Raw genomic sequence first — 24975 nt, 5'->3', positions numbered from 1 at the left:
TATATTCTACATAAAAGCTCATTTCCCTGTATTTCTGTGAGCAGTATGTAAGTAAGTGTCTCTGCAGGCTTGGAAACAGGGAAGTAATCTACTAAAATCACAATTATTTGCAATAGCTTCCTGTGGGTTTTGAATCTCTTATCCTATTCTACTTCACTGAATGGTAATGATTTCACCATTTCAGAAGATTAATCTAAAACCTTTTTCTTCTAGTTGTAATATTCACAATATTATCATCATAACCACAATGCTTGCTATTTTATCTTATTGTATACTATACTGGTGAGCTAGCTCTATTTCTGTCCTGACTATAAGAGTAATATGGGGTTTTGTACACCAGATCCTCACAGCAACTCCATGAAGTCAAGCTCAGCACCACTCTGACTGGATAGGGATCCGGGGCTGCAGGGAACTGGTTTGTGCTCAGTGAGGTTTCTTCTTTGCTGCCCCATATGCCGCTGTCGCCTTAGAAACAGATTATGAACTGTAAACCTAAATTTATTTGAGGGTTAGTGGACTTTGCTCTCAGTGTTGATTCAGGAAAAGCAAGCCTTCTAGAAGATTCCAAAGTCACCATGATTTATATTTGGATGCAGAGTGTGTTTTTTGTGCTATAAAAAGATGCGTCCACAAAAAAACATGATAAGCTAAAAACGGCTTCCAGGATTATTTTAACCTTAACAGTACAATTTTAGGTAAATGAGTGAATCTTTTGCATAGTTTCAGGGGCTGGACTTTTGCGTGGCAGCATCATGGCAACCCCGGCACATGGGTCTTGGGGACAGAAGCATGTCTCACATAGGTGTGATCCTGCAGCCCCCCTGCAGACAGGCCCGGCGCAGGTGACTCCTGGGGTCCTAACTGCTAGAATGCTGCCTGTGCCTGACAGATGGGTGCGAGGGTGCCAAGTGGAACCACAGCTGGGAAAGGAGCTCCTACGAGCCCAAGGGTGAGAGCGTCCTTAGATTAGGACTTTGCTGTGACATCAGAGCGTATCACCAATGTCTGAGAAAGCGCTGTTTTTTTGCTGGTTATGTTTCCCTGTTTTGAAGGTTAGCTCAAAAGAAAAATACCAAAACCAACTAGGAGAAATAAAAAATGTCTGGAAGAACAGAGAATAGATTTAAACCTGCTGGGAAACTGCCTCACGAGGGGTACCTTTTCTCCTGGTAAGTGTTCTTGTGGAACACCTGGAGTGTCTGCAAGGCTCGGGAGGTGCTGGCCTGGCCCGTACCTTGGTGAGGTCCTTGTAGAGCTCTGGGTACAGCATGGCCATGTCCGGTTTCACATCCTGGTCCAGCACCAGTGAGAACACTGGAAACATGGTGTAGATGGTCGCGTACCTGAGAGCCCAGAGGAGAGTGAGGTCAGCACGAGGAACGTTCCACACGACTAGGAACACCCTCTGCAATCAGAGGCCGAAGGTTAAAAACTAAACAGAACAAACACAAGGTGGCACTGAAACTCAATGCTCATCCCACCCACCGCCCAGCACCACAGTCTACAAGCCACACACGCACAGGTGGCAGGACCCAGTTTTCCTTCCTCATTAAACATTCTGAGGTCGTTGTGCACCCGAGTGCAGGGATCAGATGTAACATAGAGAGCCTGTGCCCTTTAACCAGCTGCCCCAGTGGCAGCACCTCCCAAGCTGCAGCCTAGCTCTCAGCCAGAATAGGGACAGGGACACAGTGCAGACACGGGCATTCTGCACCCAGGCCCCTCAGCCCCTGGCCACCACTAATCTGTTCACTTCAAGGTGCACACACGCGTCACACAGCAGGTAGCCTGTGGGCGGCACTTGCACTCGGCCTGATTCCCTGCAGAGATGTAGGGCTGCTGCACCAACATTCCCTCCTTTTGATTGTCCATGGTTGTGGACTTAGCAGTCTCCGTGACCCGACCGTTTACTGAGGTACATCCTGGTCATTCCAGTTTCTGGTTATTACAACTAGAACTGCCATAAACATTTAGCACAGATTTTTTTTTTTTAAAATAGGTTTTCATTTATTTTGGATTCGTGGTGTGGAGTTTTTGTAAGACCCTGTTGCAGTGTGCCAGTGTGCCTGTCCATTTCACGTTCCCACCAGCAGTGTGGGAGGATGGTTTCTCCACATTCTCTCTGTGGCTGGCACTACCACAATGGTCCCAGCCGCTCAGCTGGTTAGTGGTGTCTCACTGTGCTTTAAGTCTGCTTCCCCACGGGCACTGCCGCTGAGCAGCTCTGCACCTGCTGTGGGAGAACTGCTGTTCACGTTGGTGGGTTGAGTTGAGTGGGACTGTCCGGGGCTGTGGAGTCCTGCGAGGCAGTTATAAGCTCCTTGGCATGTGGCAGCATCCATGTCCCGCAGTCCCAGAGCTGCCTTCACTGCACGCAGCTCCAGGTGTCTCCTGCCAGGACACCGCTGTCGCTGAACTTCTCTGCCCAGAGGCGTCTTCTCTCTGCCTGCTATAAGGTGTTTGCCTTTAGTTTTCATCAGTTTGATGATGTGACTTGGTGGATTTCTTTGGATTGAGGCCGCTTGGTGTTTGCTTACCTTCTTGAATCTATAGGTTTGTCTTTTGTGAAATTTGGGAAGTTTCTGGTCATTATTTCCTCGAGTCCTTTTTTGGCCCTGCCCTCTGTCCTCTTTCTGAGACAATAGGGACAGGCATGGGAGATCTGTGTTGCCTGCGGCCGGAGGAAATGTACTGACCGTGTGTTTGCTCCGTGCTGACCGCTGCAGGACAAGTGGCCGGGAGGGCAGCGTGTGTCACCTGTCTGAGCTGTCCTGGCTGTGCCTCCTACCAGCCCTGTGGCCTTGAGGCATTCTGGGCTCGCTGGGTCTCTGCTGTCACCCATGACGTGGGGATGCTGCAGGGAGGGGATGGCTTCAGAACAGGTGGGAGCCCGTGTGCTCACTGCCGCTGCTGTGGGAAAGCCCTGGCCCGTGAGTGGCGGGGTCTGCGGTGGCCAGGGAGGAGGGTGTTGGGAGAGAGCGAGAGAAGAGGCTATGGAAGGACCCTTGGTCCTGGGACGGTGATGGGCTATTGCTCCCCCTCTTAATGACACACAGAATGCTTTCAAACATCTTGGATCTGACATATTCCTGACATATATTATGGCTCTGCCGTGAAAACAGAAATTCTAATTTAATGGTAAAATTGCAAGAGGGACAGCAAGTGGGTGTTGTCCCCACATTCATGCAAGCAGAGCCTGGCTCCTACTTCAGCAACAACATGTAAACACTGACTGTGCATGGCCACTCAGACACCTGCTGTGTGGGCTTCTCCTTCCTACCACTTACCCCACCATGAGGAACCCCTGGTACAGGGGGACGGATGCGAAGTAGCAGACAGAGGAGAACACAGCCTTGGAGAGAGGACAGGACAGTAGTTAGTCACAGGCCCTCCCGACACTCCCTACCTCTCCATGCCACCCGTGGCGCCCACGCACCTGCATGGTGGAGATGATGAGGCCCCTGTGCATGACGAACTGGCCGAGTGCCGCAGACCTCTTGTAGCTGCTCCGCCCGTGCACCATGAGCAGCCGGCCAATGTGCTTGAATTGCGTGATGGAGAAGTCAGCTGCCAGCGAGGCTGCCTTCCCCTCCTGCAATGTAAAGGTGCCTCACAAACCGCACGGCAAGTCTGTGCTCTGGGGCGCATGTGCAGAGCTCCACTAAGAGCACTGAGACCCCCTGCCCCGCTGTGAGGGGTGGCCTCTGGGGCAGGTGACAGGGCTGCAGGGACGGCTCCTGGGAGGGGCAGGCAGTGCACACCACTGGGAGCTGATGACGGGAAAAGGGCGCTGGCCAGGAAGCCAGGACCATTCCTTTGGCGTCTGTCAGAATCACAGAAATTCAGCACAGGTGGAACATGGCAGTGCTGCCCAGGAGACGGGCCCAGGGATCTCGGGAACCTTCAGGATGACTGTCTAAGCCTCAGTTCTCTCGCATTTAAATGCCACCCACCTGCCATCTCACAAAGCCTCTGAGTGTAAGTGAGGGAAGCCCTTCAAATACTCTGCCAACACACAGCTGTCACAGCACAGGAGCGGACAGCCAGGGAAAAGTTGGACTGCAACCTCCTTTGTTTCTGGGGTGTCGTTATGTGAGCATAAAAGACAAACCCCAAACCACAGCACACAGTTGGCCAGGAGACACGGACATTGAAAATGACCATGTGTCAAGCCCGAGAGAGAAGCTGCAGGTCCCACGGCAGCCAAGAAGGTTTGCTGGAGGATGTGGTGACATCTATGGGGAGGGCCCGGAGGTCACGTGAGGAAAGTGGGAACCCTGGAGGGTACTGGCACTGACCTGCTTGCTTTCTACCTGCATTTCATCAAGGTGATCATAGAGTGACTGACTGGCCTTGCCCATATGTGTGCCTGGGAGCCTGGCACAGAGCAGGCCCGCAAACAGGTGCTGACTGAAGGCATGCTCGAGACGCTGCTGTGACAGGACAAGCGTACCTTCCCCTCAATCCCAATCCCACAGTCTGCGGCCTGGATCATGCTCACGTCGTTTCCACCGTCACCTGGGGAGCACCAACACGAGATGAAATAAACAAACCTATCCATAGCCCTGTTTTCCTCTTTTACCAGCAGAAGCTGTGTTAGAATGTCCCACAATAGATATTAAAGCAAACTAGTATTGGAGATCGAACAGAACTTTGCCTGTCAATATTAAGATACCAGTTTCTCTTAAGTTACTCTACAGGGACTGTGGGGGGTGTGGCCCCCGGTACGGTGTGGGGAGGGGAGGGCAGGGGCTCACCAATGGCGCAGGTGCGCTTGCGCGTGTGCTGCTGCAGGAGTTTCACGATGTGAGCCTTCTGGGTGGGCGAGCAGCGGCAGCACACTACAGCTGGGCACTGGCAGGCCAGCTCCACAAGTTCGTGCTCATAGTACCGCAGGCACACCTGGAACACAGACCCGGTCATACCGACCTGCAGCTACGGCGGCCAATCCAAGCGTGCAGGGTCTTCCCCACTTCCCGGCGGGTGAGGAGCCACAGGCACTGCACAGCACTTCTTCAGGCTCTACCTGCTCACAAACACATCCACCAGGCTACAACGGGACTACTTAAGTCACAGAGCAGCGCAAAAGCAGCCTGAGGTACATATCTGACTCAGAAAGCCTTTAGTCCGCTAGCAGGAAAAGCGGACACATGCTGGGCCAGAGATACGGACAGGCGGGCAGACAGATGGCCATGTGCTGGGCTAGGGACCAGCCTTACCTCCAGGGAGTCCCCAGATATGACCAGCGCACAGTCATGCTTCCTTCGAAAGGCATTCAGCTCCAAATGGGCCTCTCCTCGACTGGCTACCTGCAGAAAGGGGAGAGGGCACCCAGAGTACAGTTGTTGAAACCAGAGGCACCGACAAGCGCTTATTTACAAGCCACAGTGACGTCGTTAGACACATGATCTAAAACCCAAAGTGCCTGCCACATGGAGTCCTGTAAGGAGCAGCGCTTTCAAACCTCTCTGCAGTGCTGGGAACACACACCTCCTCACCTCACACTGATTGTTTTCTGACACGTGGTAAAGTGCAGAAAAAGCATTGCAGTTACAATAAAACACAGTGGACAGAAGAAGCTGGCTTGTCCAGAAATGGGTAACAGGCACCTAGGAGCTAACGACTGCCTTGCCTTCTGTCACTACAGTCCCACAGGATGCCATGGTAACCACTGATTAATTCTGTGGTACGTCCATACAATGATACTCCAGTGCAGCAACAGAGGAGCCCAGGGAGCTGAGCTCCACACAGGTGACCCAAGGTCAAGGTCTGATTGAAAGACGCCTCTTTTCCTAATACGCCACTGGTGCAAATGCTTTCCTGAAGTCGCTTCTCTTGTCTGTGTCACAGCTTTCAACTTATTCTATTAGTTCATGTCAACAAATACATGAAAGATGAAATGATTTAAAAGATTAAAATCAAGTCATAATGTTCAAATGTCATTAATTTTAGAAGGAAGACATTTCAGAAACCAACACACTGGTTTTTTGATATTCTTTCTGTGGAGATTTTATGGGGCATAAAAGAAATGATATATTACAGGACTGAAATAAATTAAAAGTTTCATGCAGTACAAATTAATCTCAGACTCATCTTTAAATAGGTAGGTTTTATTGTGGAAATTTTAATTTGTGGTGCTATAACACAGAAAAGTCAACAAAAATTGATCTGACGTTTTACCAGAATCATTAATAATTTAATTGCAAATAGTCGACTGCAGGGCCTAATTTGCGATTCTGATGTTTTGAAATAAACTACATTTACATGTAAATGATATTCAAATAACTATTTCTGTAGGTACAAGTGCTGCATTTAAAACAGACGCAGACACACAGTGTCTGTTCACCCACCATCAATCAAGACCCAAGAAACTTTTATTTTTTGTTTGATTAAATTAAAAATAACTAATACATACAGTGAACACATAAATTTAGCTCATCTCTATTAACTTTCTTTGAGCTAATTAAGGAAGAGCATTTGCTCAGGGTAAGGGGCAGATTAGACACATCCCAACTCTGTAGTAGCGTTTGTCCCACAGAGGCAGCTCTGCACCGCTGTGACACGTGTAACTAAGGAAGATGTAATTTGTATCAATATACACCGCCACAGATTGAACAGCATGTCTAACTTAAAGCAGATATTTAGTTGTATAAATAATTCTAATAGAACAACAGAAAAGTACTTTTAAACTAAGAACTTGTTTCTATCAAAAAGCAGCTTTTGATCACAGTTAATGTACTAATAGAAATCTATCTTAATGTTTTCGTAAATTGAGTAAGAAAATTGCAGTATTTCTCTTTTAAAACTGATATTCAATAAATAATAAGTAACAGCATATACATTACCACAGAATCAACAGGTTTTAATTATGAGATACAACATTTAAAGTTTAAAGTGATTTCGACACAGACTTACGGGTCTGAAGACGTGAATGTCTTGTGCTCTCGACACCAAGTGTGAGCTCTTGGCGATGCACGTGGCTGTCTCAAGTTTATCGCCTGTTAGCATCCATATCTAGGAAACAGTTTACCCTGGTGAACTTCATCATTACACTTCGTCTCTTTAAAGTGTCTCTCGTTGCAGGATATTTGCATCCCATGTTCACAGCATCACTATTCACAATATCTGAATGTGGAGGCAACCCAAGTGTCCATCGAGGATGAATGGGTGAGCAAGATGTGGCACATCCACAAGGCGACGTGGATGAACCCTGAGGATGCTGTGCTGAGTGAAATGAGCCAGCCACAAAGAGCAAATGCTGTCTGATTCCACTGGTATGCGGTCCCTGGAGTGGTCAGATTCGCAGGGACAGGAAGCAGATAAGGGGTGCCAGGGGCTGGGGGCAGGGAATGGGAGCTTGGTTTTGAGGGGAGAGTGTCAGATTCACAAGATGAAGTTCTGGAGTGCTGTGGTGGCTGCACAACACAGTGAATGCACTTAGTGCCAGTGAGCTGCGCACCTAACAATGGGAAAAATGTCATGTTTTCCACAACAGTCTTTTTGACTTGCTTCACTAAAACAACTGGCAGCAAAGTGATTTTAGGCTCAGAGCTGAGATCTGGAGGCACACGAATGACAGGGTTTAGGAATCATATGGCTGAGGCTGATGAGGACACAGTACATGTCAAAAGGCAGCATTCACACAACCTCACACGCCACACAAACAGGCCTGAGGCACCACATAGTCATTGGCCAAGAACTAGGAGGATCCTGAAGACCCTGTTCCAGCTGGCTGGTATTCAGCTGGAAATGAGGTTCGAAAGGGCAAATAAGTGCAGTTAAGCTGAAAGTTCTAGGAAATAAAACATGTTAGCCCAGCTGGTATGGCTCAGTGGGTGAGCATCAACCTAAGAACCTGGTCAGGGAACATACCCAGGTTGCAGGCTCGATTCCCCAGTGTGGGGTGTGCAAGAGGCAGCTGATCAGTGATTCTCTCTCATCACTGATGTTTCTATCTCCCTCTCTCTTCCTCTCTGAAATCAATAAAAATATATTTTAAAAAACACATGTTAAATCATACTACTTTTACTTTAAATCTCACACACATGCACATATTATGTATATAAATATCCATAGGATAAAAAGAGAGAAAACCAGGACATTAACTGTATTACCAAGTAGTCTCTCTATACAGTTTTTACAGCAAAAACTTCCAGTGACCTCTCATCATCTGGACTGTTCAGGTGTCTCATGTGTCATATGTAAACATGCATTTTTGGAAGCAGGACACAGAAAAGTGTTATGTGCTCTGGATTCTTTGGGTGCCACGCATTTTGGCTCTTTTCAGTGTCTGAGGATTTGTGCTTTTTATCTCACATGTTTGTGTTCACTTTACTGAGTCTGGACCCAAGACCCTGACATGCTGTGATGACAAAGTTGGGAATGAGAATCACAGAGGACAAGAGAGGCCACGCCAAGGGCCCACGAGTAGCTTGGGCGAGCTGACTGGCTGGAGCAGCACCTTGGGTTTCAAGGGATGGCTGAAATCAGGTCCCCACATCAGTGAGGGGGTTTCCTTCAACTGGAAATGTAAGAAAAAAAGAGAACCCCAGAAAGTCTTATTGAGTTTAGTGAGGAGTTGACGTAAGTACCTAAATCTTTACACGGAGCACTGACTAACTAACCTGTGGATAATCTAGCATGGACAGATAAGAAACAGAAAAACAAGCAGGGCATCTACCTGTCACAATCACATCTCTTCCCCCGACAGTCAGATCCAGATCATTTGCATGTCTGAATCTGAGTGGCTCTGGTGACTGAACTCCCGCCTGACCCGCTAGGGCGTCGGTCCCAGTGCAGGGCTCACTGACACTGCTCTCTGCACACCACCAACCTGCTCCATGCACCAAGTCCAACCGGAGTGGGTGCAGTGCGCCTCCGACCCCTCCACTGTCTCATCGTCCAGCTACCCAACAGCCTCTCTTCTAAAAGCAGCCGGGCTCCTTTCTTTCACGCAGTGGAGGCCCCACCCCGAGGTGCCCACCATTCTGTAACTGAGCCTCTGCTTCACAGGAGCGCAAGGTGAGAAAGCACCTTCCTGGAAACTAAGCCTCACCCCAGGAGGAGCTAATGTCGTGTGTGCACAGAGAGGGCACAATGGCCAGGAAGAGAAGGCAGCACAGAGGTCACACAGTTGCAGGGAAACGGTGCTCTGCTCCAGGTGCCGTACCTTGATTCCCGCGTTGCGCAGCATCTCCAGGGTCGGCCGCACGTCAGCCTGCAGCCGGTCCTCCACCCCCGTCAGGCACAGCAGCTGCATCTCCCGCTCCAGGCTCTCCACCACCGCAGCCACCTTCAGCGCCCGGTCATGCACACTCAGCTTCGCCTGCATGTAGCGGCTCTGAGGACAGAGACGGGCTGTGCTATTTATATTTATTAGCATTTAGGACTTGCTGAATACATGGAAACTTGCAACACTAAAGAAATCCTCACTTCTACTGCAGAAGAGGGTGGGGCCATGACAGGGTGGGGGACTAAGTCCTGATGCTCCCAGCTGTGGCCACACGACCTCACAATGTCCCATGAGCAGTATAAACTCATTTTCACAGGAGCACCAGAGCCCATGAGGGATGAATGTCTGTGAGGGTGGAGAGAGACGATCTGCTCACCTCAAAGTCCTGGTACTGCTCCTCCGTGAGCGCCCTCTTCGCGACCACGAGGGTGCGCAGACCTTCGCGGGCCATGTTTCCACACTGGAAAGGAAGAGGCAGGCTACTGTGCTGTCATCACCCTCTCTGCTCCCAGTTCCTGTGTCCTGTGCCAGTGGGGCTGGAGCTGGAGCGGCAGGTCAGACAGTTCCAGTCTACCTCCTTACCCAGACAGGTGGGTACGGTACTTAGCAGCTGTGCCCTCAGGGACTGCTGCCACACCATCCCCCACCCCATGATGCTCTTCCCGACCTCTGAGAACAAGCAGTGCATGCACACAGTGGGGCTGGCGTCACAGTGCAGCTCCCAGATGACAAACACATGCTTTCCCACCTCAAACCAGACTTGTCAGAATGGCACCACAAGCCCTGAAACCATACTGCTCTCCGTGCTACCCCGTGCTGGCACGGGTGACATAGGGAGATTGATGCTTGAGGCCGGGGGAAGAGGGCAGGCCTGGAAATAGGAAGACCCCACGGAGCAGTGTGGTGAGAGTGAGAAGTACTGCAGAGTACCGTGTTTTTATGAAAAATAAAGTTTAAGCCACGATGTGAATAAGCTATTCCATTCTGAACAACCTGTTTGAAGCTCACCTGTTGAGACGCCAAGAGTAACAACAGGCTTATCCAGGCCACTCGGCTCCTGGACAACCTGCTACCTGCTGCCGAAGGCCCTTCCCCTCCTCACTGACTGCCTTTCAACTTTCAATCTTTGACAATATTTTGAAAGCTAAAAACTCCAGCTGTTCAGCCTGTTTTGGGCATTTGTGGTTTACAGGCACCATGGTGATTGCTCCCGGGTCCGCTGGTGCCCCCACTGTGCTGGACTTTTGGGCAAGGGGCTGGCAAAGGCAGTGCCAGGAGCAGGGTCTTTTCAAAACACTTTGAGCAAATACCAGGGGACATTAGTCACAGCTAAAGAACAACTAATCAAAACAGTGTCTCAATGTACATTTACAATGTAAAGTTGACAATGTGATGATGTGTTTAAGCAAATACATCGCCAAATACATCACATACATGTGATGATGTGTTTAAGCAAATAAACCCGCTACTTTAATGAAAGAAAGTCAAACACTAGTGATGGGCATGCACTGTTAGGACTGATTACTGTTAGCATCTGTACAGCATGAAGGGGAGAGGAAGGTGCCCTCTTTGCAGCTCCCACAGGGAGGCTGGCTCTGCATCCCAGCCACCGAGGGGACTGTGACTTTGAGTGTCTGACCTTCTGTGCATTAGAATTAGAGACATGAGTGGAAATTCCGCATCGCCCAGGGACAAGCACGCAGGCTCGCTGATAAACCATGCAGACACTACTTCCCAAGCTCGCTCACCCCGCTAGCTTTGTGCAGAGGCCCTGTCATTGCCTACTGTCCCTTCAGGGCAAAGCTAATATTTCTAGATAACGTCACCTCCCTCTACAGGAGGTTCATCTCCAGCAAAGCTCATTTACTACATTTGATGCTAAAATCTGGAGGCACATACAAAGCCTGAGCCATTCGGGTTTGCTGAAGCTCCTTGTCAGTTCACTGGGTAGACTAGTCTGATGCTCACAATCAGACACACAGCTGCAGACAAGGCAGGAAGAGCTGACGGAAGGTCCCGGCTGGGGACACGGACCCCAGGGGATGGCAGTATGCTCTTCACTGTACCCTCATACTCCCCTGTTCCCCAACTCTTAACTCCTGTTCATTCCTAACATCAGGTCTGGGGATGAACGGCAAGCCTGCCTTCGAGGGAAGGCGGCCACTGTCAGCTGCTACATCCAGGACCTGGTTCTGAAGTTTATGCAGACTCATGCCACAGGGTTGGTAACATCGGCCCCTTCTGTCACATGACGAGTGAAAAGTGTTGATAGTTTTTTTGTTTTGTTGTTTTTTAATATTTGCAGAACACGTTTATAGTCAAGAATCCAACCTGGGGGCTTGTCTGAGACAGAGGAGCCCAACTAGCCCACAGGGCTCTGAGAGCCTGCTGGTCTCCCCCATGAAAGGTCTTCAGACTACGGCAGCATCACTACCAAGACATGGGCAGAGGTCAAAGATTCAACTAAAGGAAGAACTGCAATGTTGAGGAAATAAATGTACAAAGGATTGTTAATAAAGTTATCTTTGTGAAAGACAATCTGACATTATGTGTCTGGTGCAGGACATTTATTGATTTGACCTCATAAAGCTAAATACATTAAACAAGTATTTTATAATTAATTGCACATCATTATGACCAAAAGTAATTTTTATGGCATTTTACTAGGTCTTCAGGGAGTTTAATTTATTCATGTTCCTGATTAAATCCCAGTGCCCGAGGAGCTATTGATTCATATTGCCAATACCTCTGCGGAGGGTGTGGCCCTCGCTGACAGACGGTCTCCTGTCCATGGTGGGGAGATATTAGCACAATAGCAATGTGCACGCGTTAAAAGGCTGGTGTTTATAACTGCAGGGCTTTAGTTTTACTTTCAAATTCAGCTTCTTATTAATACATAAGTGTAAACAACAAATACTATAACCTCATGAGGCTAAAACAAGTTATATTTGTTTAGGGAGAATTTGATGCAGTAGAGCATTGGTTATGTTTGTATCTTACTTTCTATTTTTAAAGTGGATCCTATGTACAAATTAGAACTAGATTTAAATTCTAATTAAATCTCCTTGCAAATAATTTAGGTTAAAAAATGAGTATATTAAATTGGCTATATGTACATCGTTATTTCAGAATTTTCTACTTTTTCACTAATCCAAACAAAATACTCTTCACAGGATCTACTTGTGTGCATGACATACCTTCACGCAAAACCCAGCACAGAAGTTGTGCACAAAGAGAGGAAGCTGCTCATCACTAAACAACCTCGTGGAACTGAGCTGGTATCACCCGAGGTAATCCAGTGGGAAACATTATCCTGGAAAATATTGTGTTGGGTTTGAAACCTGGCGTCTCAATTCATTCCCAGATCCCAGGTCTACCAGCTGGGACAGGACACTGGTTTTCTGTCTGCTTGCTAATCTGTGAACACGTTCCCATGACAGAGCGCCAGTTACCTCCTCCTCTAGCCAGTCATTATACTGGACGATGGTGGACATGACAGCATCAGCACCTTTCATGTAGAAGGTGATTTCTGCCGTGGACTCATCCTGCAAGGAAGGAGAATAAATGGGTATTTTCAGACCATGCTGCTCCTCAAATGACAGCGGCTCTCACAGGCTCAGAACAGTGTCTCCATGCAGCTGCCCGGTGCTGCACTGCTCGAACCTCTTTCTACACAGGCTACATTGCCCCGATGCTTGGGCACCAAGATCAAGAACACAGCTGCAGATCTCGAGTCACTGTGCGGTGCTCAGAATAAAATTACTTATTGGACATATGCCTTGGACTGCGAGGTAAATATGAATTCTCTCTACTTTTCACGGTTTGATTGAATAAGCTTCCTTGTATAGCCAACTTCTAATATATAGTTTTGGCATTTGTTAAAAATTTAATGGGGGTGTATTTCAGCAACTTTATGGTCATAAGTCATTCTTACTTTAAAGTCTTCGGCATGCTCCTGCTGTTGAAAACAAAACAGAACGAGGAAATGACCTTTCACTAGCTCTGCCTCAGTTGTCTCAGGAGAGCTATCTGAAGTCACCCCCCCCTTCGTAGTGTCAATTATTGTGGGGCGAGCACGCCTACCCTGACGATGATGCCCATGCGCTTGCCCTCCGACGTGAAGGGGAACATCTGCAGGACGCAGTAGGTCAGGATCTGGCCGCCGGGTGTCCTCAATTGCATGGACGTGAGGTCTCTGTTGACCAGGGTGAGGCCGATGCTCTCCGTCCACTGCACCAGAGCCACCTGGGGGAGACCAGCGATAGGTGAGGCTACTGGCTTCCCGGGAAGAGAAGCAAGAGGCTGGCGGTCAGAAAGCTTGGCCAAAAGGTGACCAATTTACACAGCTCACTGAGAACTTGTGTATCTTTGTGGCTGTGTCAGTGTTTACTTTTAATAATAGTCCTCAGGCCAACAATAGCTGGATGACAGAGCCCTCAATCTTACTTTCTGAAACAAAGGCCACAACTGAGTGTGCTCTGGTTTACTAGCTGTCCAGAGCCAGTGTTTAGTGGGCACACACAGTGGGCTGGAGGGCTCAGTGGTGGGCAGGCACTCACTATTGGCTTTCCAAGGTTCTTTCTGATTCCAGGAGCCTACGAGAGAGCAAACCATCCAACTCTCTCTGTTTATCTGACCTTTTTCTAAAATAAGAGATAAGTCTGGCTAGCGTAGCTCAGTGGTTGAACGTCGACCTGTGAGCCAAGAGGTCATGGTTCGATTCCCAGTCAGGGCACATGCCTGAGTTTTGGGCTCAATTCCCAATGTGGGGCATGCAGGAGACAGCCGATCAATGATTCTCTCTCATCACTGATGTTTTTGTATCCTTCTATCTCCTTTCCTCTCTGAAATCAATAAAAATAGATTTTTTTTAAAAGGCATAAGGGAGTGGACACTCAAAACAACCTTCTCACCCGGTTCCTCACCGAAACCCCAGAAACAGAAGAGACTGAGGTGCCATTTCCCACTGCCCAGGAGGGCACACAGCAGGTCCCATCCTAGGTGTGCAGAGCGAAGTCGCTTCCCGGCACAGGCGATGCCTTAGAGCCGCGGTTTGCCACTCTGTTGACTAATGAGTTTGCCGACCACTGACTTAGAGCCTCGTGTCCTGCTGCCACATCTCCAGCAGAGAGGAGGATGGGGAGGCCCTTCCACCACTAGTCTGTCCTCCACCACGGCCTTCCCCTCCCTGCGAGTCCCTCCCTGTCCCACCACCTGTCGCTGCTTCCTGTGCAGTGTGCCCATTTCACCTCAGTCCCAATTTATCATTTAAAATACACATTTCATTTTAATGAATAAAATCATAGTTGGCTGACATAAATCTAGGACAGCAAAACATTACACATTAGATTGCCAGCTAATGAGCCTTGACTGTATTGGGTTGTGATCATTCGCCCTGAGCAGCACTCTAACATCAGTCTTGCTGTCCTGCCCGTGGGCGGGGCAGCATCCACCGTCACCCCTGTGCTGCAGAGAGGGCATCTTTGTAGACCCGGGGCCGGGGGTCCAGTCTCTGAGCACAGCCCAGAGGTCAGCGCTGGGAGTTACGCTGTTGGGAAAGGTTCTGACCTGGAGCCTTTCCTGCCATTTGCCTTGACCATCTGTGTCTGTGGTGGTCTGAAGACAAGAGCTGTTCTTGCTCTAGCTGGTTCAGCTCAGTGGAGAGTGGGAAGGGGAGAGACAGAGAGAGAAACATAGATGTGTGATATCAATTGGTTGCCTCCCATACGAGCCCCAACCAGGACCATCGGATCGAGCCTGCAACCAAGGTACAAGGTACGTGCCCTTGACCAGAATCAAACCCGAGACCCTTCAGTCCGCAGGCCAATGCTCTATCCACTGAACCAAATTGGCTATGGCTCTTCTAATGTTTTTACGTGGATGCCAAGTTTGTATATTTCATTTCTTCTTTCTGACGCACTTAATCTCTGGCTTATCTTTCAAGGCACTCCCTAATATGTCAGCTGCTGAGATGGAGTTTCTATCTCCTGTCACCGCTGTGCTGCTGGCAGTCAGGGAGGTGGTGCCTGAGCTGGAGCTGTTCAGTGACTGTTTTCATCTTGGCTTCTCCTGACCATGGCTTCTCTGAGGTCATCCTTTTCTATATTGGGTCAGACTGCATACTCTGTGTGGTGGCTTCTAACAAGAGCGGGCTTTGGCTTAAAATTTATCTCAAGAGCAGTTAATACTCTGCTGCTTTTTGAATTTCCCAACTGTGCGGCCCTCATGGTCAGGAGGAAGGGGCAGAGGTGGATGTGTGTCTTTTCCTGTTCCCTTTGGATGCTGTTAGTGATGGCGTGGGCCTCCCAAGAATGTGCCCTCCCCCCAACATCGAGTCCTAGAGAGTTGGGGAGATTTCCTCAGTGCTTAGGTCTGGGTTCTGTTTAAGAGAGTTTTCAATGCTGTTGCTTGATTTTCTCTCTTCAGGGATTTTTGTCAGTATTTGAATGAAACATGCAGAGAGTGGTTTATCCAGTACTTGTGTGCTGCCATGTTCATGTGAAAGGTTCTGGTTGACATTATAATAGGACATAATCCTGAGATATTTTTCCCTGAAATGTAAAGATAACTTAAGAGCATAAAGGTTTAATCTATTTGAAATGACTGTTTCACAAGAGCTTTCAGAAATATCGAACGATATGATTATTGACAATACAAAAGTAAAAATAATTAAAATGTGATGTAAAAATGTATGTAAGTGGGAGCCTGAGTTAAGTCTCATCCATAGGTATTGAGTAACACACTCAGGAAGTTTATTTACACATTCATGTGTCTTCGTACTTAGTAACCAGTATGGAAGGTAGTTCCAAGAGTTAGTTGTGAAATGAGAGGAAACAGAACATGGGGTGGGAGCTACAATTTCATATTAAAAAGTTTCTGTGCTGTCATTCTTTTATTGTGTGTGCATTTTTGTTTTTTAAAATAAATCTTTATTGTTGAAACTATTACATATGTCCCTTTCCCCCCCCTCACTCACCTCTCGCGCCCCCACCCCAAGCCTTCACCACCCACTGTCGTGTCCTTGGGTTATGCATATACGCATATGAGTTCATTGGTTGATCTCTTGCCCCCCTCCACCCTCCCCTGCCGTCCCTCTGAGGTTTGACAGTCTGGTCAATGTTTCTATGTCTCTGGGTCTATTTTTGTTCATTCGTTTATGTTGGTCATTAGATTCTACATATGAGTGAGATCATGTGATATTTATCTTTCTCTGACTGGCTTATTTTGCTTAGTATAATAGTCTATCCATTCTGTTGCAAATGGTAAGAGTTCTTTCTTTTTTACAGCTGCATAGTATTCCACTGTGTAGATGTACCATAGTTTTTTAATCCACTCATCTGCTGATGGGCACAGGCTGTTTCCAAATCTTAGCTATGGTAAATTGTGCTGCTATGAACACAGGGGTGCATCTATTCTTTCTGGTTGGTATTTCTAGCTTCTTGGGATACATTCCTAGAAGTGGGATCATTGGATCAGATGGCAGTTCCATTTTTAATTTTTTGAGGAAACTCCAAACTGTTTTCCACAGAGGCTGCACCAGTCTGCATTCCTATCAGCAGTGCATGAGAGTTCCCTTTTCTCCACATCCTCGCCAACACTTGTCATTTTTTGATTTGTTGATGACAGCCATTCTTACAGGTGTGAGGTGGTACCTCATTGTCTTTTTGATTTGCATCTCTCGGAAGATCAGTGACTTTGAGTACTTTTTCATGCCTTTTGGCCTTCTGTATGTCCATTTTGGAGAAGTGTCTATTGAGGTCCTTTGCCCATTTTTTAATTGGGTTGTTTATCTTCCTTTTGTTAAGTTGTATGAGCTGTGCTATCACTCTTTAACAGCATGGGAGAATGTCCTTTATCATCTTGACAATTACACAGGCATAGCTGCCAGCAATACTCCAGGGTAGTTTTTACCACACACTTTATCAATCATAATCTGTGCTATTACCATGATTGTTATAATAACAGAATTATGAATGTAAACTGCAATCTGATTGCCTGGAAAGACTGCCAATCAATACTCATGGCTGGCCAAGGAGCCGGCATTCTCTTCTGCTCCTGAGGGTCACAGGAGGGTTGATGTCACTGACAGGGACCTGCTCCCCACAGACATGCTGACGAAAGTGCACAATCAGTCCTCTGCTTCGACAGGCACAGCAATAACATGGATTAAACTGAAGTACGCTGCATACATTAGAACTTATTTCGCTACCAGTAAATTCAAAAGCAATGCTGTTAATGACATAACGTTCTTCTGTTTTTAGGTTTGTACTAAATCTTAGCTGATTCTTCACTAACCACCCAGTAAAGATTTATCTACCCCTGAAATGATATCTGAATGTAGAAACTACCTGTGATAAAGGGTGTGGCCCGGGGGAAGAGTGTTACTACCAAATAGCGGGTGTACAGGGTCCGCAGCCACAAGAATCACGCCCAATCACCTTCCTGGGCCAAAAGAGGGTAGAGGTTGTCAAGGTTTGTGTCATCCTGTGCCCCGATCACCTGAGCTAGCGCCCCTCTGCCTGCTGGCCATGTCCACTGAGGCCTGTTCCTGACACTAGCTCAGTGTCAGCATTCAGCACCTAGCAGATACAGCCCTGAAGAGGGCTGATACAGCCCTGAAGAGGGCTGGCTTTAACTGTTCAGGAATTCCCAGGGAACTTTTCATGTCTGCTAAGCTGGAGTTTGCTATGCGGAAGCTGTGGACACAAAGTGACAGGCAAGGAACTTCCTCTTCCCAGAGAAAATGAACTATTGATCACTCACCATAAGAAACAACAACCAGGTGTAAGCAGGCCCACACTGTGACCCAAGAGAACACCCCACCACTTGCCATATCTGAAAGTATCACTAAAAATACCAGAACAACACACACTTCATTACTACACATACTTCATGACTATGCCTCACAGAACCTTAATGATTTATGATGAATCCACCCAGAACTCCATTATTAGTATTGCGAAGACTTATTTATGCATATGTGTGAGGGAAATATCCTTTCCATTTTGGGGAAATGAAAATGAGACTCTTCTATTGTGTAGAATCAACACTGAGGTCATTCTACTTAATGAAGTGCGTTCTCTCTAAAGGCCGAGATGACACAGAGCCATAAACGCATGGGGATTGTGAGGTACAGAGCTGACAGGAACATAAAGCACTGTGGTCTTCTGACGACATCGGTGCTTGTTAGGCAGGTACATTGTGACAGGTCCAGCTGAGGTTGGACAGAAAACATCACTGGGGCCCTGCTCTTGAGTCGAGCTCTGGGGTGCACGATCCTCAGCACTTGATTCAATAAAAATGTTTCTGAAGCAGCACCGGTGACTGGACCCAGGGCCATCCTCCATCAGCCTAGTGTAGCCAAGTTTACTCAGCTCAGTACTGAGACCTTAGATGACCGTCCTCAGGCTTCAGGGACCCACAAATACTGCATCTATAGAGCCCTTTAAAATTATGATGATATCTAACCTTTTCATTTTCAGACTAAAATTCGTGTTAAGGATTTCCTAATGGTTATAGAATATTCTGTTACTTTTTAATCATTGTCCAATTCCCAAAGTAGGAAGAAATTTTAAACAAGTACACATTGAAATATAAGATTAGCAGTTTCTACTTAGTTCTAGTAATCTTTGAATCAAGGAAATCCCTCTCATTGTGAATTCCTAACTTAAGATTCAAAAAGTGTTATAGAAACCTAAAGATGAAAAATCCTATGTATTTTCAACAAAATTTGTACTTATTTTTGGCAGGTAATAAGGTAGATGTGTAATAAAGTATATTTAAGTATCTTCCATGGCTGGCTTGATTACTTTACAGAGTTCTGAAGAACCCAGAGTGGAAAGAGTATATAAGAAAACTATATATAAAATATACTAAGACTGTATGGGAACTGGGCAAATTAGTTAAATAATAGATTTTGTTGTTGTTGTTCATCCTCACCTGAGGATATTTTTCCACTGATTTTTAAGGAGAGTGGAAGAGAGAAACATTGATGTGAGAGAAACACATCGATTGGTTGCTTCCTGCACGAGTCCTGACCAGGCCCCGGGCCGGGGTGGAGCCTGCAACCGAGGTAAAGGCCCTTGACTGGAATTGAACCCGGACCCTTTGGTCTGCAGGCTGATGCTGGACATAAAACACTGTTTTCTCCTGAATCCACTGAGCCAAACTGGCTAGGGCAATAATACATTTTTATCAAACTAAAAATCAAAGAATAATATAAAGTTGGAAATTACTGATTACCATATTTAATGTTTTATCATTTCTGTTTTCTGTAGATTTAAAAAATTTTAAAATTCTGGCAAACATAACCGGAAATTTAATATGCGAACCTGATGATGCATTTGGAGATGAGAAGAAACTGAGTAACGCAGCCTGTCAAGACTCCAATCAGTTCATGCACTCAGACAACTGACTTCCCTCCTGCTGCCCTGTTGACTAGCTCTTAGTACTCTGAGGTGTGTGGACATAGTAGGATCAAGTGCACACGCAGAAAGTCCTCACTCACCCAGGTTTCCCAGCCTGTCGCATTAACACTATCCTAAAGCTCCCATGTTCACTCCTAAAAGAACTCATGCTCATGCTTTTGAGTCCCAGTGAAACACACCGGCCGACACCGCTTTGTACTCTGAGGAATAACACGGTGAAACGAGATTCTGTAAAAGACCGACTGACCTCATCTGGGCTGGAGGCCTGGTAGGTGCGGTTCTCATCGCTGAAGTCTTGGTCCACCTCTGCGTACTCAGTCTCCCCGGTCACGCCGGCTCGAGACTCGTAAACCGGCGTCACGTTGTGGCACAGCGCAATGGCCGTCACTGCTTCATGAACTCGGCTGCTCACACTCTTTCTAACTTTGGGACCTGAAGACTGGGCTTTTCTTGGTGGAGTTGAACTGGTATTGTTTCCACTAGCTTGAGAATGCAGCTGTGGAAACACACAACTTGGAAGTCACAAAGTTGAAGACGAAGCATAGCTGACACTGGGATTATGAACATCTTACAAACTAATTAGTTAGGGTAAAAAAAGGAGCTTGATTTGATTTCCTGCTGATGATCTCCTACATCATACGTGCTGGTAGGATAAGGTTTTTATCTGACTGCGGCAAGTGCTGTGGTAATCCCCAGTTGTCAAGTACCCTAAAATATTTGCTATAATGTTTACCATCTGACAGTTTCCTTTTACTAGATTCAATCTAACTGTGGCATTAACTTGCTGAGTCTTTTATAATTCCTGCTTATTTACTATTTCTGAAAGCAGAGTAAGTTTGAGAACAAAATAGAATGGTATATAATACATCCTCTTTCATTTTTGTTTATAAATGCTCTACTTAAAATGGTATAAACATTTGCTGAATACCATAAATCAATCCAGCTTGCAACAGTTTCTAAAGTTAGAGTCCAGTTGTGGAGATCATAATAACCAGTGATGGCTGCATTCTGAGGAGGAGTGACCCCCACATCATATCTCAAAACCCTGTTCTCCTGAAGCAACGACCCAGTTAGCACTGATGTTTGCTTGGCTCTCATCACATTCAGCTGCATTCAAGGGTCTCATCAGCCAAGCAGATGACTTTTATTATTCACCTCCTACTCGGGGGAGGGACACGCCCCCTGACCCCACAGGACTGTCAAACATTTCTTCAGTAACTTCAGAGTCACTTGTGACGATCCTCCTTAGCACCGAGCCTGCCGCTTTTGGACCGGGCGTGCAGAGCCACTGAACCGTGACTACTCTGCCCATCAAATTACAGTGCTGTCTAATGAAGGGTTTAACTTCTCTGCTCAGCTGGCACCCCTGTCAGCGAGCTTCAGACCCCACATCTGCGTTCTGCTCACATGCTGCTGTTATAGCAGAAACTCGCTGACGCCCACCTTCTGCATTAGGCTATGCTCACTGATGGCTGTATAATTTAATTTCGCACAAATCCCATTAAAGATATGCCCTCTATCACCAGTGCTTCCAATGGGGAAATATAACCAGGTTATAAAAGATTTGTGTACATTACAGTGGACCTAGTAGGCTACTGTCATCTTAATAATAAAGAACATAAGGAGTAAAGTAAATTTCACATAAAGAGGACTGTCTAACCAGGTCATCAACAGATAGCTTTTAGTAAAAAAAAATAAATAAAAAAAATGGAAGTCCTCTTAAATGGGGAAAATATTAAATATTTGCTATTTTTATATAATGACTCATCTTTCCTTCTTTTATTTTTATCTAGTAAAATCACTTATTTGCAGCTATTATAATCATATCTATAATAATGAAAGCATAATATGCTAATTAGACCGGACAGCCGAATGACCTTCCAAACGACCTTCTGGATGAAGCCACAGCTGCGAGGGCCGAGCTCCTTGCACGAATTTTGTACATTGGGCCTCTAGTTCATGGATAATATAAATTAATTTTGAAAAGAACAGATGTCACCTGGTACCATTTCAATCCCGACACAGGTTTCTAGGAGAGGGGAAAAGACTTTTAGATTTTTCTTCTACTAATAAATACAGGGTGTCCCAAAAACACGTATATACACTTTAACAGCTGATAGTTCAATTGATGTTTCTCTCTTCAGCCAGACTAAGCTTTGAACAAAGGAAATTCATCCTAAAATGCTACTGGAAGTCTGAAACACAGTTGAAATATAAACATTGCCTTTATAATTATTCAAAGTGTATATACGTTTTTTGTACACTTTAACAGCTAATATAATTCAATGTTCACTCCTTTTCAGGCTTAACTAATTTGAAATAATGGGTGAAGCCAGACTAAGCTTTAAACAAAAAAAATTTATCCCACTAGACTTTATAATGGGGACACATAAAAGACGAAGTTTACAGTACAAAACTGGCAACAGTTGATGAGTTGAGGATATACAAATACCGAACAAAATGATTCTTGATGTTTGTGATTCCACAGCTTCGTGTTACCAGCAGTGTCTGGACCAGAATGGTCATCAGTTTAAAAACAGGCACTGACAAAAGAAATTATTCATTTCTGTAGATTATTTTACATTTTGAAAATGAACTGTATGTTAATAAAAACTGACTTTATAATCATTCAAAGTATGTATACATTTTTTGGATACACCTATATTCTGGATTACAAAGTACTCCGACTGAAATGAGTGATAGCTAAATTAATAAAGTGCTTGGCTTTGAGTATTTGTGCATGTGTGTGTGTTTGTATGAGTGTATAAATATTACATATAACAAATATGTACACACATGATAAATATGTACACATCATATAATAAATATGTACACACGATAAATATGCTTACATGATGTGTACATATATGATAAACATGTACAGACATGATAAAGTGTACATACATGATAAATGTGTACACATATAAGATTGTTTCCATTTGACAGCATCTCAAAAGTAAAGTATATGCTGACTGGAGAATACTGCAGAAGACAGAGAAGTTTTCATGGATCTGACGACAGTGCCAACAACACCTGAGCTTTGTCTGAGCGGGAAAAGTGCAAGTACATTCGGTCCCGTCTATGCAGACTGCAAAGGAATGATGCAAACATGAGAGTCTGCCAAGTCACCTGCTGTGGCCCCGTGGGAGCCCCGAGGGGCAGGGCCTCGGTGCACTGAGCCTTGGCTGCCCTGGTGACCCTGACACACCTTGGCTCACTATTATGTGGGTGACTAGATTCTACAACCAATCTACAAAGAGGCAGAGGAAAAGCCCAAGGAAGTGAGTGATGACTGGTGACACAGACAGCAGCCTAGATGGGAGCATCTTCGATTCCCTTGGCTGCTAGGTTTGAGCACTCGGAATCAGTGATTTCAGGTTATAGGACAGGTAGAAGGAAAACCAAAGGAAGGAAACACACAACTTGGGAACAGAGCTATGCAGACCGCAGAGCCTAAAAACTGAACACTGGGAAATGGTCTGTCTCCAACCCCTCCACAGATCTCACCATGACGTGCACTCACGCACTCGCCCAGCTGTGTCCAACGTCAAAAGCCTCGAATGTCAGGACTCCAGGCCACACTCACTGGAGTTAGTCCACTGCCTATGGGACAGGCAAACACCCTAACCGCCAGGCTGCACCCCTCAGTGAAAGCAAACAGTCCCTGTGCTTGCCACCTTACACAACTCCTCTGGGGCCCAGTGAAAAATCGAGATTTAGGGTATGTCATAAAAAAAAGAGCCCTTATCTATTAGAGACAGACTAAATATTATAGGTGAAATCATGGGATATGGGAGTTTCACTTGAAAAGCACTGGGTGAAGCAGAGTGAACAGGCCCGCAGTTTGTTGCACCTGCTGACATGAATAACAGATACACAGGCTTCTAACACTGTACTTTCTACTTCGGTTTACTGAAAAGGTAAAAAAACAAAAGAATATAAGAAAAAGTCTTATTAATTATGAAGAAAACCAGAAGAATTGTTATGAAACATCTGATGAAGCATTCTACTTAGTATTTTTGAAATACCATCTTCACAGAATAATTTTATAAATAGTTCACTAAGAAAATTTAACATGAGTGATTTAAGGCTATTATGCCCTGCTTCTACAGTATAGAAATGCCTATTTAAAATTAGTCCAAATCTTTTGCTTGATTTATAAGCTAGAGATGACGGAACTAATGCAATGCTTTTAAGATTAACGGAAGGAGTTTGCTAGTGTGCAGACCAGCAACTGACGGCTCACCGGAAGTCGTACCTGTGTGTAGGAGCTCCTGACATGGCTCTGGATCTCATCCATCGTGTCTGTCCCGTAGGACACAGTGCCCAGATGCAGCCGCTTAAATACCATTTCATTCTGAGTGAGGGTTCCTATGATACAAGGAGCAACAGAAAATGAGAGCATACAGGTGGCTCATTGAGATCGTGGTGATCCCTCCCTCTGCCACACCTCTGCTGCCACAATCTCTGTTCTATGACAGTCTCCTGAAATGTCTTTTGCCGCTCTTTTCATCTTACTAGTGAGGACAAGAAGTGTTCTTCCCAGCATGTCAAGAATAACTTTTAGTAACTTTAATGATGTGAAGGGGCCTAGTTCTGTGAAGAAAATCTCCCCTCTGCCTGTTTCTTGACACAAACGCCATTTATGCCTGTTCTGAAAACGACAAGCACAAAACTGCAACACTGAGTCACAGCTATGTAATCACATGACAGAGCCCTACCCGAGCAAGACAACTAGCCCCAAATTAATGTGTCTATCAGTTAAAAACAACAACCCTATTTTGAAAAATTAAGTATTTTTAATTGAACAGAAGCAGGTGTATCTAAGCCCTGAAGGAAGAGAAAGGAAAGGAATGGGAAGGAAGGCATTTATTCTGTAGCTGTGAGCTGCTGGTGTGCTCACTGGTTCCTTGGCAGGCGAGGACAGTGTCCATGCAGTCAGTGGTCACTCCTTGGGACTGCCAGTCGGTTGGGGCCAGGCACTAATGTGAGCGTGAGGCAGTGGGGAAGGCAGGCTAAGAGGGGTGCACAAGCAGGTCAACTTTCTGAGAGCTCGTGATTTCAGCTTCCTACCAAAAAGATACACAAGCAGATGCAGTGAAGCAATATCATGAGAGAGGTGGGCAGAGATACCACCACACTTCAGACAGCTGGTGAGTTTTTATTAAGAGGCAATAAATTCACAGTGCTATATATCTTAGGGCTCTGGAAGGAGACCCTCAACACTTTTTACGAATCAGTTAATATAAAAATACACTAATATATGCACGTAACTTGGGCCCATCTGGTTTTGAAGTTCTGACCCCCTGTGAGGTA

At 46.1% G+C, this 24975-nt stretch overlaps 1 protein-coding gene across 2 annotated transcripts in view; it reads right to left on the bottom strand.

Annotated features, from left to right (window-relative positions):
* The window catches only part of ATP9B (ATPase phospholipid transporting 9B (putative)), a 136869-nt gene that overhangs the window by 12510 nt on the left and 99384 nt on the right, over positions 1-24975 (bottom strand). Inside the window, exons 14-26 of one of the 2 annotated variants that reach the window (XM_079783667.1) lie at positions 23918-24030; positions 19907-20155; positions 13316-13477; positions 12685-12777; positions 9609-9692; positions 9170-9340; positions 6916-7014; positions 5220-5309; positions 4758-4902; positions 4454-4518; positions 3437-3592; positions 3288-3352; positions 1235-1343 (exon numbers count right to left, since the gene is read on the bottom strand). In XM_079783667.1, coding sequence (XP_079639793.1) covers positions 1235-1343; positions 3288-3352; positions 3437-3592; positions 4454-4518; positions 4758-4902; positions 5220-5309; positions 6916-7014; positions 9170-9340; positions 9609-9692; positions 12685-12777; positions 13316-13477; positions 19907-20155; positions 23918-24030 — 1601 coding nt within the window. Of the gene's footprint in view, positions 1-1158; positions 1344-3287; positions 3353-3436; positions 3593-4453; positions 4519-4757; positions 4903-5219; positions 5310-6915; positions 7015-9169; positions 9341-9608; positions 9693-12684; positions 12778-13315; positions 13478-19906; positions 20156-23917; positions 24031-24975 lie in introns of both variants that reach the window. The other variant, XM_079783668.1, reaches the window with a different exon arrangement.

The sequence above is a fragment of the Cnephaeus nilssonii genome (genome assembly GCF_951640355.1).
Source record: "Cnephaeus nilssonii genome assembly, chromosome: 11".
Taxonomy (NCBI): Eukaryota; Metazoa; Chordata; class Mammalia; order Chiroptera; family Vespertilionidae; genus Cnephaeus; species Cnephaeus nilssonii.
This window is presented reverse-complemented; position numbering and strand designations above follow the sequence as displayed.